The sequence below is a fragment of the Gasterosteus aculeatus genome, chromosome 18 (assembly GCF_964276395.1).
Source record: "Gasterosteus aculeatus chromosome 18, fGasAcu3.hap1.1, whole genome shotgun sequence".
NCBI classification, from domain to species: Eukaryota; Metazoa; Chordata; class Actinopteri; order Perciformes; family Gasterosteidae; genus Gasterosteus; species Gasterosteus aculeatus.
This window is the reverse complement of record NC_135706.1, coordinates 7,780,760-7,800,552: the sequence shown is the minus strand read 5'-3', so window position 1 is coordinate 7,800,552 and position 19,793 is coordinate 7,780,760. Positions and strand designations below refer to the sequence as shown.

Genomic DNA, 19,793 nt, shown 5'->3' with positions numbered 1-19,793 from the left:
GTGGCCCGTGAGCCAAATCTGCCTATGTGAGCTGTTAGCTGTTTGCCACTTTCAGCCTCTTCACAATCGGGTCAATTTTGTAGTGAGTCGCCTTTGGAGGACTTTGACCTTGGGGAGCAGTCGGTCACATGCTGCCCACGGGTCATCGCGGATTCCATCTGTAAACACCCTGGCAGACGTAGACGATTCCTCTGTTTTGCTGCGATTGTACTTCCGTAGAGAAAACCGTTCATGCTGTCTGAAGATTGCATTAACTGAGATTCCTTTTGGACAGTTCATGAGAAGCCGTTAAATAAATAAAATGTGTCTTGAATAAAGATAAGATCAGATAAGTAGGTATAATCACCTGTAAACAAAGATGCTGGCGGCAGCGGTTTGATCGAGCCTTTAGTGCACATTAGGTTTTGTATTTTTTTTAGAAGATTTGTCACGTAGTGCAAGTGGCTTATCTCCTGTCATTTAGCAGTTGCAGCACTTTTTACAAAAAAGCAGTACTGTATATTCTACCATGGAAGCAATTCCGCTCAATAACGTGTCAGAAGCTTGAAGTCCCGGGTGCTGTTTGGTCATGAGAAGGTGTGACTGATTACTGACCTGAGAGCATTTAAACAGGACAAGTAAAAAAGGATCAGCAATTACGTCAAGTGTTTTGCCGATGCCTTCACTTAAATTCAAATTAATGTGGAACTGTCACCAGCTTAATGGAACATTTCATTCCACTTAGTCATAAAAAAAAAGGTTCAGTCATAAAGAATCGTGACGTAAAAAGCTTGGATGTCATTCTGTTTTTTATGAAATCTTCATGTCCGATCTGTGTAATCGAACACAATGATGACTCATATTAGTCGTAATGGACAAACTGTTTTCCCCACAGCAGAGAATAGCGGCGCTCCAGCATGGATACCAACATGTTGTTGTTTCCCCTCGGCTGCTCTCTCCTTTCTAATTATTTTCATTGTTTGTATTTTCAAATTTTCTGCTCCTCTCGTCTTTTATCAGCTCTCCTCCCTTCCACCATTTTCTATTGTTTTCCCCTTCATCCACCCTCTTTCCTCTAATTTCCTTCTTTCTTTTATCTGCCCCATTCTCATCCCCTAAATTCCCTTCCCTCTCAGCCTCAATTATGTATTTACTCATCCTTTGTCTCCTTTCATCACCCCGCCACTCTGTCTTTCACCGTCTCTCATTTTTCCGTTGCACTCTCCTCTCTGTCTCTCTCACCTCTCCCATTTGTTTCTAGTTTTGCCAATTAGTTTCTCCCCTGTTTTACTTCTGCCCTCGCTCTTCCCTTGTGTTTGATTTCTGTTTCTTTCTGCCTCCCAGCCATTCTTTCCTCGCCCATTTTCCATCCCGCTCTCCATAACAGGCGTCATTAGCATTTTCTAACCGAGCGGGCTAAATTGAAAATGCTTAACGAGTTTGTTTCTGTGGTAATTAGTGGTAACGAGGAACACAGGAAGTTAATGGAAACGACTTTCCTCGTTAGAACAAGACTTCCTGTTGCACTGATTGAAGTTCCTATTTTCGACAAACAAGGCGAATACATAAGACTGAACCCTGGGGATACAAAAGGAGAGAGCTGCATGTTTGCAAACATCATGAAATGTATTTGTGTGTGTTTACAATGTGTGTGCGTGCGTGTTGGTATAGTTCAATTGTTTGTGTTAGTTGGATGTGTCTGCATCCGTAAGCATTTTGGGTGCGTGTTTTTGTGAAAGGGGGTCCTACATATTTTGGAACTGTACTGTATATTTACATAAATGCAATGTTGTAGCATATGTTGGCATAGTATAATAGTCAGAACTATAGCATATTGAGCATAACCAAAAATAAGCTGAAAATAAACACAAACTTGAGTGAAATCATGGCAAGTAAATTACTATTTTGAATGGCGTGCTCTTATGGAACAGAGCTAAATGAACTCTCTTGAGGTGCAGATCGCACTAGTCAGCTAACAGCAAGCCGGCCGCTGCGGTGCACGTTCTCACAGCACCTCATCATGCAGGAGTGGACCGAGCCTTAAAACCATTTATTACTTATGTGGACGCCAGCATTTCCTGTCAGAAATAGTCCAGGCTTAGATATATGTGTGTGTGTGTGTCTGTCAAGGCCCCACAACGGTTTAGAAACCAATGGGTGGTGGAAAGAAAAGAATAATGACTTTCCTGCTGCTCCAGTAGCGATGTTCAGCTCTGCAGGAGCCGCTGGGTTCACACTGGGTCCTTTCCAGTGGCTGGCCGGATGTGAAATTCTCAGTTTTCTCGGAAAATAATAATATCCTTCAATGTCGTTTTAGTCCTGCTAGACTTTAGTCCTCCTATCTAAGACGATAGGCCGCTCCGGACTCCGGAAGAGATTACCTAAAATTACCTTTCGGTCATCTTGTTGACAGATATTTTTATTAATCCTCTATGAGTTCACCACCTTCCAGCAAACTACACTAGTGATTAAGGGTGCTGCCAAAATCCATAATTGTGAAGTGAACTGACAGAAAGTAATGATAGTACTCCACTACTCTTCTTCTTTATGATCTTCATCGATTCTCGGTGTAAATCAGCCAGGATAATTATCTCAGTTGCTAAAAAGAAAGGCCTGCTCAATACCACTTTGTCAGTGATCAATGAGGGGATGATGGGTGACCTCTTCTCTCATCCTTTCGATTGCTCATTCTCCACTTCAGCTAAGTAGACGCATACAACGGATTGTGCACAGGTATAAAAAGGAATACAAGAGACAAGAGGTATACAAATTTCCTCCAATCTTTTTTTCTTGCCGAAACAAATCTGCTGTATTGTTTTTCATTGTAAAATGCCAAATTTCTTTGCTTTTGTGTTACAGCTGCCTATGAAAAGCTCTTAAAAAAGCTTTTAAAACAAACGACACACACTCAAAACTCCTGCCGGCTGGCGGATGATTGTTTAAATAAAGATGACATTACATTTGTGTGTGTGTGTGTGTGTGTGTGTGTGTGTGTAGAACTGTCAAGGCAACACCGAGGGGGATCGGTGTGAACGCTGCTCGGCGGGATTCTACGGTGTGGTCCGAGGTTTCCACGATGACTGTAAACCGTGCGCGTGTCCCCTCACCAACCCAGAGAACAAGTACGCTTCTGTTTATTGATCTCCTCATATTAAAAACATGTAGCATGTTCTTATATTTCCAATTCATCCCGTTGAGTGTGCTTATGGACAGTTCTGTTAATTTCTCAACCTTTTTCAACATCTGGAGACTAAAAGCATTGAGACGGGGTTTTTTTAATATCCTGTGAGAAATCCATTTGTTTTTTGTAGAAAATCTTTCTTTCTGTTTCTAGTTTCAGTCCAACGTGTGTAACGGAGGGTTATGATGACTACCAATGTACAGCCTGTCCTGAGGGATATGAGGGCAAATACTGTGAGAGGTGAGACACATACACACCGTCACAACATTGTACAAGTGTGAGGTGCTGAAAAAATTGAGTTAACTCCTACCCGTGCTCCACCCGTGCAGGTGTGCTACCGGTTACCATGGTAACCCGCGGATGCCGGGCGGCCACTGCGAGGAGTGTAAGTGTTCCTCATGGGGGGCGCTGCCTGGACCATGTGACCCTGTCACAGGCCAATGCCGTTGCACGGTCGGGGCATCGGGGACATCGTGTGACCAGTGCATGGAAAGGCATGTGTGTGGACCAGCTGGGATCATCTGTAAGACTAACACACAGCTTTTTATTTAATCCATTGTTTGGTGTTCCTTTTTGTTTTGTTTCTTTGCCCTTTCTTCATTCAGGTTGAAATATCTGGTTTGTATTAAAGATTCATCGCTTCTAACTGCAAAGTTGCGGATTGCAACCGACTGAATTAAGTCGCCCACGTCAACAAAAGATGCATAGTAAAAGTAGAAGATGAAATTATGGCCTCTTTGACTTTTATCCAAACAACAGAAGCTACATTAAAAGAGCCCAGAACCTTTAGCGGATCATTACGTAATCCCATTAGGTCTTTAGATTAACAAAACTACAGACACCAACTTTCTGTCTTCCTCTATTGTAATGTCTCATCAGGCCAACCACCCGGCATTGTTAAGATGTTTGTTTTATTATGGCGAAAAAATTCCAAGTGAGCAGTCTCTCTTTCTCTGGTTGCCATGGGAAACGGGATCGAGGTAGAAGTCAGATTCAAGTAATTTAGAAAATAATTTCAATGTGATTTGGAGCTAATTTAATTGTAATATGACTATAATAGCCGGGCCAATTCGGTGCCATCAGCATGCCCTTGGCTAAGAGAATATAGAAGAAAAGGTTGTTAAGACGGAATCCAATGCGAAATTGCTACCGGCAGGTCTGAGAAGGAAATTGCTTGCTCGGGTCTTTATGTGTACAGACACAAAGCATGTGCGCATAAATAGGCAGTGCAAGTGCTGCAGTGCACTCTGACTCAAAACCGGTCGCCTCCACATCCAGAATAGAATCGCACGTCCTGATGGTTCACATTTAGGGGAGCAATCAGACGCCACATTTTGCCTCTCCTTTGCCCGTCCTCCCATCCGCATCCAAGGGCTTTGGGAGTCGGCAGTTGAGGGGGAAGTATTGTGAACCAAGCTATTAGTCAAATAGATTTGCTGATCAAAATAACGAAAATTATAACCATATGCATATTCACCCATGATTTTGTATATTTAGTTTGATTAGATTCTTTACACATTATGACGTTTGAATTCAACCAAGATGTGTTGCCGTCTGACCTTGCCATCTGTATTTGAGATTTAACTAGTGTTAACCCTCATTAAAATGTAGTGTTTTACCCACTGCCAAAATTAGTATACACAAACTCTCACTAACCATGAGAAAAGCTTAATAAATTGCACAGCGACAATCAGAATACCAAAAGCCAAATGCAGAAAGCAAAGTACAAGAGGTGCTCTACCTAGACACTAGACACAAACTAGACACTCAAAGATGAATCCAAATGTTTAAGAACTGTAATTACTTTCAGAGGAACACTGGTGGGTATTTTGACTCGTTGTGTATTTGTATTTTCAGTGGCGTGCATGGCTATAATAGAGTAAGATAAGATTAGATATACTTAGTTATCCCCTGCTGCATCACACAATGCACCTGTCCCAGCATCACATTAGAATCATAGAATATATACATTATCATACATACATTTAAACAATGAGATCTGCAGCACCCAGGAACGGTAACCCTTCCACCCCCCGACTACGCCTCCATATCCTGTCCATGAATACCACAAACAGGACAGGTGACGAGGCGCCGCCCTGACGGAGGCCGAGAACACCACCCTGGTTTCTAGGACTTAAGACTTAGGAAAAGCTTCTATGGTTGTGATGATGAATCATTATATTCTGTACATTTTATTTACTCTGAAGTAATGTAGTAAAGTGCATCATTTGACAGAAAAATATAAATTACAAGAGTAGTAAGAGAGAAGCTAATCTGGCCTGTTTTGACAGTAAAGAGAAAGTCTTCTGATCGGCTTTGATTTGACAAACAACATATTGTACATTTACTGCACCTTTGTGTATGCAAGTGACTGCATGAATGCATTGCTGTATTTGTGTGTTCTTTGTTTTGTCAGAGATTGATTGAGTGAAAACAGTTTTTCTTTTATTCATTTCATCTTTGATTTCCCTTGTCACAAATTTTAATTTGTGCAATAAATCAGCTTTGGGCTACGAGGGGAGAAGAGAAATTCACGCACGCATTATAAAGAGAAATGTATATTCTCCCGTTTCAGTGAATCTCCTGGGTGTCTGTGCTGGGAAGTTTGTGTGTTTTCAGCCTGCGGTGTGTGTGCTCGTAATAAGTGCGCTCTGTGCGGAATTTCATGCACCGGCAGCCCTGTCTGTCTTACAGTCACAAAAAAACACAAGCAGTCACTGCGATCACACGCCGATGAACTCACAGACTCACAAACAAGGCAGTGAAACACACTCTGCCACAGAAACACACAGATTTTTCTTTCTGCCCCTCTTGTTTTTCTTTTTACTTCAAGTGTCAAAGTGTCGGCCAACTCGGCTAGTCTCTGTGTCTAAATGTGTGTTGGCGTTCTTTTCTCTAGCCTGTGATGATGAGTGCTCGGGTCTGTTGATCAGTGACATGGACCGCCTGCATCGCATCATCGCTGATGTCACCCTGACAACACCGCTCCCGCCCCCGTACAAAGTGCTGTACCGCTTCGAGAACATGACGGAGGAACTCAAGGTAAAAACCATATTTTCTATCATGTTCTTGTCCAAAGTGATGAACTCATGTCTTTAATTGTAGTTTGGCTTAAGAAACACTCCATTGGCTGAAAGAGTTAATGTACAATTGAGGAGGAACATTGTTTATAAAGTGCCTTTTTTCAAGTGTTTTCCAAATGTTTTGAGTTTGTCCTCTTTCCAACACAAATCATAATTTGGGGCTATTGAAGATTTGCATTGGGAACAACACAATGTTGCCTCCTGCCCGTCTTTGCTCATCCTCCCCTTTTTGTCCCTACAGCCCAGAGCCAGCACGTTGTGTCAGACTTTCCCTGTTAAGTAATTCCTTCATTTCTCCGTTCCTCTGTTTCTCTCTCCTGTAGCACATGCTGTCGCCTCCGAAAGCTCTGGAGAGATTACTGCAACTGGCCGACTCCAACCTTGGATCGCTGGTCGTTGAGATGGACCAACTGCACAGCAGGGTACAGACGCTTTTCTTCTTCTTTCGTCGCTGTCTTCTTTTCTCTCATTGTCTTTCGCCATCTGTTTCTTGAATAAAGAGATGCAGCAACAACAACAAAAAAGACCGCAGCGGCGAGTCAGATCATAGTTGAGGGCAGCAATAAGGTACGAAGAACAGCAAAGACACACGTCTTGTTTGGGCAACGGAAATGGAGAATTAACAAACCAGTAGCAAGCTGCATCGACAAAAAAAGCGGAACAGAAACAAATCCTGCCACTTTTCTCCTTTGTTGATTAAGTGTCAGTACGACTGTGAGAGGGATTTGTGGCTCACTTGAATACAGGAACCTGAGTTAACCACCTGGGGAATGGAGAAATAATCACACAAGGGCCCTGGAGTAGAAATGAGAGAGTGAGCCCCCCCCCTTCTCTCTTCCGGTCCCTCTGCAGTAGCATTGAACCCCAGCTTTGCAGTGTGGTTATTTGTTTGTTCAACATAAAGGAATCAAGGCCTGTTGCAAAATGTAAGCACGTCTCAAAACAGCGTTTTTTAAAAGGGATTATCTTTGATTTAGAGCTACGTCACGGTTGGTCATCCATAGTAATGACTAAAGGCTCATGAATCTCCAAATACTAATGAGTCAGAGGCTCTTAGTGGCCCCGTGGGCCAAGGGCCCCTTGCCTGGAAGTCCAATTCAGAAATCTGTGCAGGCTTGAGAGTGAACTTTTTGTTTTTCCTTCACAAGGAGAGACAGTTATTTCTCAAAGAGCAGTTAACCAGAATATAAAAATGGATCCCGAGCTGAGAGCGTCTGCGGGTGCCAAGTGGAAAGAAATAACACTCTTATTCACGCTGTCAAGCTACACCCTTTTAGGGACTCGGGCCTCGACATTTGTTGACAGCGATGCTATTATCCACACCCATCACACACGTACTCGCTCACCAACGCAGACGATATAGCAAAGACGTGTCAAAAAACAACAATAATTACCGTCTCCTTCTTTCTGTACGTGTGTGTTCTAGTGTCCATCTCATTGTCCTGCCCCCCCTCTCACAGAAACACACATAAACTGCATATTATTGATTGCGTGTATGTATTTCCATCAGGCTCTGTTATTCTTTTACATCTTCCTCCTCAAGTCAACATGTTCACTTATTTCATGCTATAATTATTTCATAACTTGTGTGTGTGTGTCTTCGTCTGTGTAGTCCACCAAGGTGTCTGCTGACGGAGAGCAGGTTGAGGATGACGCTGACAGGATTCATAAACGAGCTGAGGACCTGGAGCACTTCATCAGGGACACACTGCTCGGAGCTGAAGGTAGCAGCCATGAACACCACCTCTCTGTTAACTGACTGCATGTCCTGCCAACTGGTATCGCCACAGGTTCATCAGGTGTTAGAGTGTATTGCACAATATTATTGTGTTAAATGCAAGGGCGTCTATGTGCAACATTTAGGTCATTATATTTGGATGGAATGGGATATAGATTAGAATATGTAAAACATAAAATAAGGATTCATTTTCCCCATTTGTCACTTGACGCGTGACCAGTCGGAGCAACGTTCACAATAATTGATGATGTATGATTTTATAAGGAAGAAAAATGTAGATGACTGTACCAAAGTAAAAGGTTAACGTTTAGAATTGTTGTCGTTTTATACTGACCTCAGAGCAGTTTAAAATACTTTTGGGACACAAGAATGAGCAGCTGCTGTAATTAAACAGCAGATCTGTATCTGCCAAGTTGAATCACCAATGATCGGTAATTAGTATTGGCGGCAAAAATAACATGATCAGGGATCTCTGATCCAATACGTGATACGACGCATCACCACTTGATGTGGTGGTGTAGCGTGTCCACTATATTCATTCAGCCTTTTCGATATTGGCTCCTGTCAGAGTGACTAAAAGTCTAAAAGAATAAAGAAGTTGGTGAAAATAGTTTCTGTATGAGGGGTGCATGTAAATCTTAACAATATCAAGGATCTTTTTCCAATTTAAAATCACTCAACCCGGGATAACTGATCGAGTCCTGTTTGGAATTTAGCTCTAATCTACTTTTAAGTAACTTACCCTGACCATACTGATGTAAACAACAAACTCATGTTCTCCACCTGAAGCTAGTTCAGGTTAGTTATTTTGATTAAAATTATGAATTTCTAAAGACTTCTCAGAAGAGAAGAACGTTACCAAACATTCTGACTGACCGTGAAACTAACGGATCCGTGTTGTTGCTCCTGGCTCTCGGCCTTCTGCCTAATCACAGTGTGATTAGTGTGTGCGTGCGTGCGTGCGTGTGTGTGTGTTTCTGAAAGGGGTAGAGAGGAAAAGAGTGTCGTTGCTCACTGGATGATTGAGAGTAGCAATTAGAGACATAATTATTGGCTTTCACAAACACACACACACAAACTCCCCACATACTGTATACAAACAACAATGCAAATAAGCACACATTTATAAAACTGTCCAGACGCACAATGAGGCCAGAACATACTGTACCTTCCCCTCTGTGTCTGTACCAGTGTTTACTAGACACCATTACATGATTCTATCCACATTTTAAGTGTTTAATTGGGTTTTAAATCCTACTATGTGATTTTATAGCCGTGACACCAACACACACGCTTTGACTAGCAGACACTTGTACACACACACGTACAAATACAAATGCAACTTGAGCACACATGCAGTACAGCTGTTCATTAGCAAAGATGGCTTTACTTTGGTTTTGGCTCCAATCACATAGTATTTACATTTCAAATGATAGGAAATTATGCATTGCCACAACCAAAAGTACACGCCGGCCAACACACACAAACACAAACACGCGCACACACTTTCAACCAGTTTGAACTTGCTTTAAACATATCAGGTTTAAATTTCAATTGAGAGAGTAACACACCATTACTGCAGACACACAAGCCAACATGTTGCTACGTACACACAGTTATGCACAACACACGTCTTTACACTGTGTTTTGTTCTTGAACAGACACACGCATGCACACACATACTCCTCATTAAGCTGTAGCAGTTCTATTCAAATGAGCCTTGGAGAGTTTTATGGTAGTTTCATCATTGATTGGTTTGCGAATTAATTGCCTTTAATTTGATAAAAGCACAGAAAACATGAAGCCTGCCAAACTTTCTGGCTTTGAGTGTTGTGGTGTGTGTGTGTGTGTGTGTGTGACTCTCAGCATGTGTCTGTGTTTAAATGAGTGAAGATCAAACAGTGTGACAAACAGTTCCTCCGTTTCAGCCATAAAGCTCCAACATGACAGCAGAGTTTCCATCAGAGCTGCATGTCTGTGTACTGTTGATATGTTCAGTATTAATGTTTCTCTACACGCTGCATATTTCTGTGTACAGATGATTTCTTCAGGTAAACAGTAGCAATGTGGGTTTAAGGCGTCATGCACTGCACCAGTCAAACAGCAAAACAATCAATACTCTTACAGAAATGTCATCTTATATAATATATATATATATGATATATAACATTTTATTTATGTTTTAATTCATGATTGTTGTTTTTTAATCAATTTACATTGCAACCCATTTTCTTTTTCTCCAGTCATTAAACACGTGTGTTACCTATTGTGGAATTGTACCATGAATTAGACAAGACATAGATTTCTAGAGGTTATATTACCGATTCACTAATAACTATATGTAATTGAAAAGAAGCCAATTTTGTTGATGAACCAACAGAAAAGGATCAATGTTTATTGTGTGGTAAACGTATTGCAAACACACGCTAAAGCAATTGTGAGCGCTGTAAAATAATTTAAAGAAAAATATTAATAAAATATGAATATCTTGGTATACACGTGAGGGTGAATATAAATACAAAAAAATGATATATTGGTCTAATTATTTTCATTCAGAGTTACGCAAGTTTTAAATAAGAATAACTTATTTTCAGACTGTAAAATAAAATAATAAGAAGCCTAATTCATTCCATATTTAAAATTGGGTATGCAAACTCATTAAAACATACACTAATTAAGATCGGTGTATATGATTGAATAGTGGCATTAAAATGTGCAAATGCCGCCAAATTTAGGCTGTTAATGTAAGTGGAATTATTTAGGGAATTATATAGGACCATTGGACTTTATTCTTTTTACACAAGCCAATTCACAGCATAACAATATAGCAGATGAAACTATAACAGGCCGAATGTTCATTAAGTTTAATGATGGTTGTACCGGTAATGTCAGCAAACAGCAACAGATGTCTACACCATGGAAACACCTTTGCTCACAGCAGTCTCTGTGTGTGCGTCCGTGTGTCCAGACCTCGAGTTGAAGGCTGCGGACTTGAACCGGACTCTGTCGAGGAGAGACGGAACTCCCGAGAAAAGCCTGAAGGAGATGAAGGAGGAGATCCAGGCCATGCTGGCCGAGATGAGAGAACGACAGCTGGGAGGCAAGAAGAGCATTGCCGAGGAGGAGATGGGGTATGGAGACACTCATTCACACGTTCATATATCATTTGTCTTTCCTCCAAACACAAGAAATGAGAATGATTTGGGGAATAATATTTTGAAAGGGGAGACAGAAGACATTCTGAGTAATAACAATGGCCACAGTCATTAAATAAAGCAAAGTGCTTTATAATGGACAGAAAAACCCTAAATATCCTAAAATCATTTCAAACTCTCCAGTTGATTTTAAATCATCTCCGCATTCCATGAAACCAATGGCTTCTGTTAATTCCTTTACAACAGACCTGAATGCCTCAAGTGTTGAGAAAATGCAGCAACGCAGCTGTGAAGGGAATTTAAATTGTTTTTGTTCTTCGATTTCTTCACTCCCTTACATTTGTTGACACAGGAGACATCATGAGTACACATCTTCCATTGAGCAGATATTTGATTTGCCGCGTGTCCCGGAGCAACAACTTTCTGCTGAGGTTTTAACAAAGTGTTTCTCACTGTCTTTCTCTCGCAAAGTGCTTGATGGAGTCGTTAATCTACTCTCTTCATCCCCCGCTCCCCCCCCCCCCTTTCGGTCCGTCTCTTTCAGCAGCAAAATGTTGATGAGGTCGATGAGTTAATTAAAAGTATTGTGTCGCCGGAGGGGTGGAAACAGAGAGAGGAATACAAAGAACGTGCAGGGAGAAGGAAAGTCACAGAAGGGAGAACAACCAACAGATGGACATAGAGTTGCAGAAGGAATATTCCGACAATAAGAGAGACAAAGTCCTCAGTCTGCGGGTGATTTGTTATTTGGACCTTGAGATTTCAACCAGATCAGTAGAGAAATAGTGATAAAAAGGTGCTTAAGCGAAATGATAAAAGCAAGCAAACACCTCCCATTGCATTCATGTACCGTTTTAATCATCAGTTAGATCAGTTAAACACTCCTACCACATGTTTTCACTTAGATAAAAATTTTCTGCTTTCCTTGGGCAAGTCCCCACAGGGTTCATTAAAGGTAAATCCAATCCAGTCATTAAGTCGTTTATACCTCCTAAACTGTGGGAAATTGTCCTTTGAGCGGTGTCAACTGGAGGACACAAGATACTTGATGTGTTAATTAATGTTGAAGGTGAAAAAAAAAGGCTCATTAAGGGACGGTGGCAAACATTCGTGAGAAGGCTTTCTAGAGATTCTTGTCAAAGCAAAATGTAAAGAGAAAAATTGGAACGAATTTACAGCTACATTGGAAATTTGAATGGGCGAAGTCTGCAAGAAAGTTCCGACAGCTTCAAAATTCTACTTATTACGTATTATTTCACATGTAGTGATTATTGTCTATTCACTAGCAGAGGCTCTGCCACACATAACAATAACTCTCTCCTTATTTTCTCTCCTCCTGCGTTCACATGCACTAATCTCTTCCACCATCTTGGTAAACTGTTTAGCTCTTTTAACTCGTTAAATGACCAAAATAAAATTGTAAATATTCAAATTGTTCCCTTTTTTTTCTTCCAGACTAGCAGAGCAGTTGTATCAGAAAGTGAAGAGATTATTTGGTGACCCCCATCAGACCACAGAAGACCTAAAAGCAGAGGTAATTGAAGCTTTGCTCTTTTGTCTTTGATTTCCCTAAATGGGAACATTAACTCTTCTGTCTCCCCAGATAAAGGAGAAGCTCTCAGACCACGAGGGGAAGCTGAAGGAGGCCCAGGACCTACTGCACTCTGCCCAGGGCAAAACCAGACAGGCGGGCAAACTGGCTGAACAGAACCAAGCGAACCTCACGGCTCTGGAGGTGCAGATACACACAAACTCACACAATGAAATCCACAAGGTGTAAATACGCGAACACACACAGAAAACAGTGTGCTCCGACGCTTCATAATTTCACCTCTTTCATCGTGTTTAGTCCAATTAACCACTGTTAAAATGATTTACTGATATATTTTTTTACTGGGGCAACCAGGGAGAAAAGCAGATAAAGGCGATTATTAACCGTTTCGATGTGAAGCTAAAGAATCAATTAACAGGCATTACACAAAAATATAACCCCTGCGAGTTGGCAGAATTCTTTTGAATGAGCGACCTGACCCTGGATAAGCAGTTGAAAATGGATGGATGGATGGAGTACCAACAATTTGAAAAAAACTCCTAAGGAAACTTATTTATTTATCAATCTTACTTATTCTTTTTTTCGTTCGTTTGCTGGTGATTCATCATCAATGAAAGCTCACGGGCAACACAGATTCCTAACAGAGCAAAACAACAAGCATTCACTGAGAAGATTATTGTTCATGTCCTGGAGGAGGCGTTCTGCAGTGATCCCACACACGCTCAGAACACTCGCTATCTGCCTCTGTCTTCATATCTGTCTTTGTGCCAGTCTGACCCTGCAGGCTTTTTATCTATTAACAAACGCTTTATGGAGAAAGTGGTGTATGCACTTTGCACACTGGAGTCCATACTTTTATTTCATCACATCATCACATGTGGGTCCCTCGTGTGCTCTAACTGATTTTATTTTTTATTTTAAGTCAATAATTGTAAATAATATTGTTTTAGACCTAGTTTGCATGAAAGGGTCGGATTAAAGACATTTGACATGTGTTTAAGTCATTTTTAGTATTTAGATTTTGTACCTTTCTTTGTCTCATGTCATAATCAATTGATCTTGAGGTTAAGACTGGAGGAAGACTAGAACAATGACTTGATGAAATTAAGAATTGTGCTACTTGCAAAATAATAGCTAATACAAATAATAATATACAAATAGACAAATAAAAATAATAATTTTTTGCTGCCCAAATGTTTACATATTGGCACATTGTAGCTGTTGATTCTGGTTTGTTTGTTGCAGAGAAAGCGCTCTGCAGTAAACGGACTGAGACAGGAAGCACAAAAGATCCTTGGAGAAGGAGAACGTCTTCTGGATGAAGCAAACCAACTTTCTGACGACATCAACGAGGAGAAAGAGGTTCTCATTTCAACCAAGTAGAAACCTGTAGAACCCGTGTAACTTTGCAAAACATATTTTGAACAAAAGTAATTTATACACCTTTATTGACACTTTAATTACTGTGTGCTGAGATCAACTTTGTGTCGTCCTGTATCACAAAAGAGGAGTTTGTAGGAGCAGGAGGATATTGACTTGTCCTTTCTTCTGTCTATGACATATTGGAACTAAAATTAGTACTAAAATAATTAGCGAAGATATTACGGTGCGTCTATTTGGCATCAGAAGATGCACAGAAAGTACTTAGAACGTGTCTGTGGACGAGCACAGTGAGCAGAGCCTCTGTCTTCTATCTGTAGGACTTGGAGAAGATGGCTAAAGAGCTGAATCCTCTTCATGACCAGCTGCAGGATAGAGTCAGTCACCTCTCCGGGGGTTTAGGAGATGGCGGCCTGGCCAGTCGCGTCCACGACGCCGAGCGACACGCCGAGCAGCTGAACGAATCTGCTGCCATTTTGGATGGGTAAACACAAACACATCACCACACTAATGTTCAGGTTCAGGACTGCATCGGATGATTCATCTAGTAGATTATAGATTTACAGATAAGTCCCCTATAATCATTTTGATAATCACAAAGCCGTCCTCTATCCGCAACCGCTTAGCCGACTCAGGGTTTTTGCCCGCGCCCAGTAGTTTAGAGTCATCAATCGACCTGAGCTGTGTGTCTCAGAACTGTGGCAGAAAGACAGAGAACCTGGAGAGGACACGCAAGGACATATGTGCAACATGAACATGCAAACGCCACTCAGGAGGCCCCTCTTGCTGTCAGGCAACAGGTTTAAACAGAGATTTCCCTCCTACATTTACGTATCTCTGAATTGTTCCAATGTTTCCTCCTCGCCGCTGGCTAGTTGGTGCACAGTTTGCGCAGTCATAGTTTACAGCTTCAGATTTTTTTATTTTATATTTGAGCAATGGCAAAATGGCGATTGATTTTTAAAGAAAATAATGCAATGATTGTCATTATTATCGTGGCCTTCCCAAAGGCAAAGGTGCTAATGCACCATACTGTTTTTAGAAGTAAAAATCCATATGAAAATCTCTGATTTCAACCACACACTTGAGTTAATACCGGCAGAGCGTGTGTCTCTCCGGAGTTACCTTCATACAAGTTCACGTCCGTTTCTCTCCTTCTTTCCTCACTCTCCTCACAGTATTTTAGCTGAAGCTAAAAACCTCTCGTTCAATGCGACAGCAGCCTTCAAGGCCTACAGCAACATTAAAGCCAATGTGGATGCGGCAGAGAAGGAGGCGAAGGCAGCCAAGCAGAGGGCAAGCGAGGCCCTCGCACTGGTAGGTGGACGCGTAATCCAACACACACGGAAACACATGCACATGCCGTCTTTACACAATTGTGTAAAGACCTATTTCTTTAACAATATTCCCATTGATTTCGTTATGTCATCAATTCCCATTCAATGTTTTAGGAAACTTTCACAATCAAAAGCTGAACTGTATGTATGTTTAAACTGTATGTAATCTACCTCAGTTCAGGTATTTTGTACATACTGTAAATATATCAATACATTCTAGGTATCCAACCTATGAAAGTGTTCTCTGGTGTGTGTGTGTGTGTGTGTGTGTGTGTGTGTGTGTGTGTGTGTGTGTGTGTGTGTGTGTGTGTGTTTGTTGATGTGGGTCTTTCATGCAGTAACAGTAATGTAAGCTTGGGCTGTGCATTAGTCATGGTTGAGAGATCAAAGCACTTCGCTGTTTCTCTTCTTCCTTCTTTTTTCTACCCTTCTGCGTCATTTATTATCATGACCACACACACACACACACCTGAAATCCCTGCTGTCCTTCCTTTTGCCTTCTGATATTACCTGGTTTATTCATTATTTTGCGTCCCTTCTTTTTTTTCATGTTCTCATTTTAAATACTTTTTTTGTTCATATTATCTTTTTTCTTGGTTACATTACTTGTCTTTGTTCCTTTATGCTGTCATAGTTTATTCAGCTTCTTTTATTATTTTCATTTATTCTGTGTGCAAACACTTCTCTTTTCCACTCCTCATCCTTGTTTATCATTTTTTGACCTCTGCCATTTTTTGTCTTCATTTCTCTTTTTACTCCCTTTGTTAAATGGCCAAAGGAGAAAGGGCTTAACAAGTGGCAAAGATACGAACGAAGGGTTGCAGAATGAATGTCAGGAGAATTTAGAATATGATTAATTTCATTGTTAATACCATTTAGCAATGCAAAGTATGACAGGTAGTATGCAGATTACTCCACCATGTTGTGGGCGTTGTTTTAGTGAATGAATATTAAACCATGTATTTTCTCTCTTTCTTTCTTTGTATGTGTAGGTTTCCGATCCAGAGGTAAAGGAAGCAGCTCGAGGTGCCCTTCAGAAGAGCCACAGATTGCTAAACCAAGCTAAACAACTTCAGAATGATGTCAAAGGTGTGTGTGTGTGTGTGTGTGTGTGTGTGTGTGTGTGTGTGTGTGTGTGTGTGAACAATACGTTGCATCTACAACACACTATTTATATATAAGGAAATGCAAAATGATTTGTATGTTATTTCTCTGGCAAGGCACCATGGTAAGAGCAGGATATTGCCTCTGGAGGTGTGTGTATAATCAGGAGTGAAAGGACTTCACGGAGGCAACCCTCCGATGAGCAGCAGACTCACTGTCGGAAATGAATTCCCAATAACGGACACCTCGTCTGGCATCACCGCTTGCTTAGTCTTTAAGTGGATTACAGTTCTATCTTATTCATATTGTATGCAAGTCTTGCATTGTTTAACTGCTATCGTTGTGTGCTTCTATGATTCACTGTCAGTGACTGTCATGTGTTTTTATTAGTAGGCGGCTTCAAATCAAACCACCATCATCAATGTGTGTGTGTGTGTGTGTGTGTGTGTGTGTGTTTGTGTAGAGAATACCGACAGTGTGGCGGGGCTGAAGGGCAGAGTTAAAGCAGCGAGAGACAAAGCCAAAGACCTGCTGAAAGCTGTCAACGGAACCATGGCAACGCTCAACGCCATCCCCGATGGTATGACTGCACACACACAAAGCGTGCGCGCGCGTAAGAGTGATATAAAGAGAGAGAGCGGATCAATATCGCTGTGCCGATAGAGGTCAGTTGCTCTGGTAAACGTGACGCATGTCAGTCCTCACAGACACACAGAAACACTCTGCAGGGAGAGTGAGGTTGTGCAGCCACAGCGATGCACATGGTTGCTTTTGGATCAACAGGCAGAAAAGCGTTAAATGCAGCTACTACAAAGCGTAAAATGGGATGACCCGGGGGTTAATACATCTTATTTAATTCCATGTGAGTGAGTGAACACCGTACCATTACATGGCACGGTCGGATTTCTGGAAACAAAGTGGTTGTCGGTCTTGATTTTCACAGGATCTACAAGACTTGTTAACAAATATCAGCAATGATTATACGCTGACGTGATGGGTTTAGAGTTTTAATCATAAACTCCATCATCCTCTAACACACACGTTTGATATTCATGGCTGCAAATCTACAGGATTCTGAACAAAAGATGTGATATGAATTGGGTAAAGAGTTGTTCTAGAGGCTTACAGTTCACCAGTACGCCGTGCACCGCTATTTTAACTGTGATATTATTCTGTATGTAATGTGTAAAGATTTGTGTTCCTTTTCCCAATATTGTTTTTTACAGACACATCAGCTAAACTAGCAGCCACAAAGGCTGTTGCAGCCGATGCTAACGCCACAGCGATCGACGTCCTGGACCGCCTCGGGGATTTGAACCTGCAACTCCGTGGCCTACAGAGCAACTACACCGAGCTGGAGGACAATGTCAAAGCAGCCAATCAGATGATCCGAGATCCAGAGAAAAATAGTAACGTTCTTCCCCATTTTCTGGTTAAATGATACCATAATAAGTAAAAGCAGCAAGAAAATCTTGTGTTGACGTTCTGGGGGCAAGTTCTCCATTGATAAATGCCACGTTTTTGATGTTTTAACCTCGAAACATTTGAGTTTCACAAAAAAGAGTAATAACTGAAACTTTAGATTTTTAAATGCTGCTTTTAAATTTCTCAATTTCTTCGGAGGTGTTGACTCAGAGCTACAACATTGGTGAAATCAACCAAAAACTGACATTTGGTTTCTCTGTCTCTCTCTTTTTTTCAATCCCAACAGCCATCAGTATGTATGTTTTAATTATCTTATTGTTATAAGTGGTGCACCAATACTTTGCTTAAATTTCCAAATAATGACGAGGGTCATGTTAACTACGTGCCAGAACAAATTAGAAGTTATTTGGCTTTCTGTGTCATAATAATAATAAGGACATTTTCAATCACCACTAAAGAATCTATTGTTTAATGGGTTATTTTGAGCCACATCAACGACAGAATTATCTTTTCCAAAAACGGTATCGGTGCACCGCCCATTAGTTTTATGATCATCTTTAATGGCTGTACAGTAAACTGTAGTTGCTTCTAATAATGCCTCAGTTCCACCTCGAGCATGACAGCTCTGCACTCTGCAAAGCATGGAACTCTTATTCTTTCTATTTTTCTTTCTTAATTTAAGTCTTTTTCAGTATCAAACTTCTATATGATTTTAAATGATATAAACGAAAAAGCTGTCTTTGAATGCTGAGCTACACTAATTGTTCTGCTCTCACTGGATGCTCCACCCGTCTCGCTTGTCCGACACATTTCTCCACCTCCTATGAGTAATATTGCTGATTTCCACAGCTGCCATTTTTTCCTGCTGTCTGAGCAGCAATGCACTGTATGGCATCGATGACAATGACTCCTGCGAAGCTGTGTATCACTACTCCACTTTTATGCCCCCCCCCCCCCCCCCCTTCCTCTCAGTCCACGCTGCAGGAGCAAAAGTGAAGGTTTTAGAGGATGAAGCTGACAGGCTCTTGGAGAAGCTGGAGCCAATCAAAAAACTGCAGGACAATTTAAGGCGAAACATTTCACAAATCAAGGAACTGATCAACCAGGCCAGGAAACAAGCTAATTCAGTAAGTTTTCAACCCAGTGTCCAACTGCCGGCCTTCAACGGAGTTTAAGTGTGTGACGACACAATCGTGTCCTCAACAACTGTGTCACAATAATTTATAAAAACTTGGTGGTCGAAAACATGAGTAAATGTGCCTTTTCATGTAATTAGTTCTTCCTATGAATGCTTTCCTGCAAAAATAGTTTGACTGTGGTGATTTATTTGTTTATAGTGGCTGTCCGTTCTTCTTTTCTTTCCAAAAACCATGTTTTCCATAACAGTCACTGAATGCTTATTTTCACAGTCTGAATTATACATTTTGTCGATAATACTTAATTAATTAATGTCTTCAAGGTTAAAGGGTCAGTTTGGGTCACAATGCCAATGTTCTTGTTCCAGATCAAAGTTTCGGTGTCATCAGGGGGAGACTGTCTCCGTAGTTACCGCCCCGACATCAGGAAAGGGAGGTACAACACCATCATCCTTAACGTCAAAACCACCACACCTGATAACCTGCTCTTCTACTTGGGATCAGTCCAATATGTAAGTATGCTATTTACTGAGTATATAGCATAAATTAGCACAAATACACAAACTAATCTTTTAGGAAATATGTCTTTGTCAAAAGTAAATTCTCATTGATTCGGAGATATTTTCGGTAAACTTATTTTAACCTCAATTATTACCAGGGCAGCTAAATGTTTAACTGCACTCCTCAATCAGAAATCAGCTTCTTTTTTTCCCATTACATCAG

The 19,793-nt window shown here is 41.0% G+C and overlaps 1 protein-coding gene across 7 annotated transcripts in view; it reads left to right on the top strand.

Moving 5' to 3' along the window:
* The window catches only part of lama2 (laminin, alpha 2), a 126,285-nt gene that overhangs the window by 85,446 nt on the left and 21,046 nt on the right, over positions 1–19,793 (top strand). For 4 of the 7 annotated variants that reach the window (XM_040160308.2, XM_040160304.2, XM_078093076.1 and 1 more), the window contains 17 exons: positions 2,977–3,101; positions 3,314–3,400; positions 3,490–3,683; positions 6,060–6,202; positions 6,567–6,665; positions 7,856–7,967; positions 10,950–11,112; positions 12,592–12,670; positions 12,740–12,871; positions 13,934–14,050; positions 14,389–14,552; positions 15,247–15,385; positions 16,398–16,494; positions 16,973–17,089; positions 17,736–17,918; positions 18,907–19,061; positions 19,439–19,582. In XM_040160308.2, coding sequence (XP_040016242.2) covers positions 2,977–3,101; positions 3,314–3,400; positions 3,490–3,683; positions 6,060–6,202; positions 6,567–6,665; positions 7,856–7,967; positions 10,950–11,112; positions 12,592–12,670; positions 12,740–12,871; positions 13,934–14,050; positions 14,389–14,552; positions 15,247–15,385; positions 16,398–16,494; positions 16,973–17,089; positions 17,736–17,918; positions 18,907–19,061; positions 19,439–19,582 — 2,250 coding nt within the window. The remainder of the gene's footprint in view (positions 1–2,976; positions 3,102–3,313; positions 3,401–3,489; positions 3,684–6,059; positions 6,203–6,566; positions 6,666–7,855; positions 7,968–10,949; positions 11,113–12,591; positions 12,671–12,739; positions 12,872–13,933; positions 14,051–14,388; positions 14,553–15,246; positions 15,386–16,397; positions 16,495–16,972; positions 17,090–17,735; positions 17,919–18,906; positions 19,062–19,438; positions 19,583–19,793) is intronic. The other 3 variants (XM_040160309.2, XM_040160306.2, XM_078093078.1) reach the window with 1 other exon arrangement.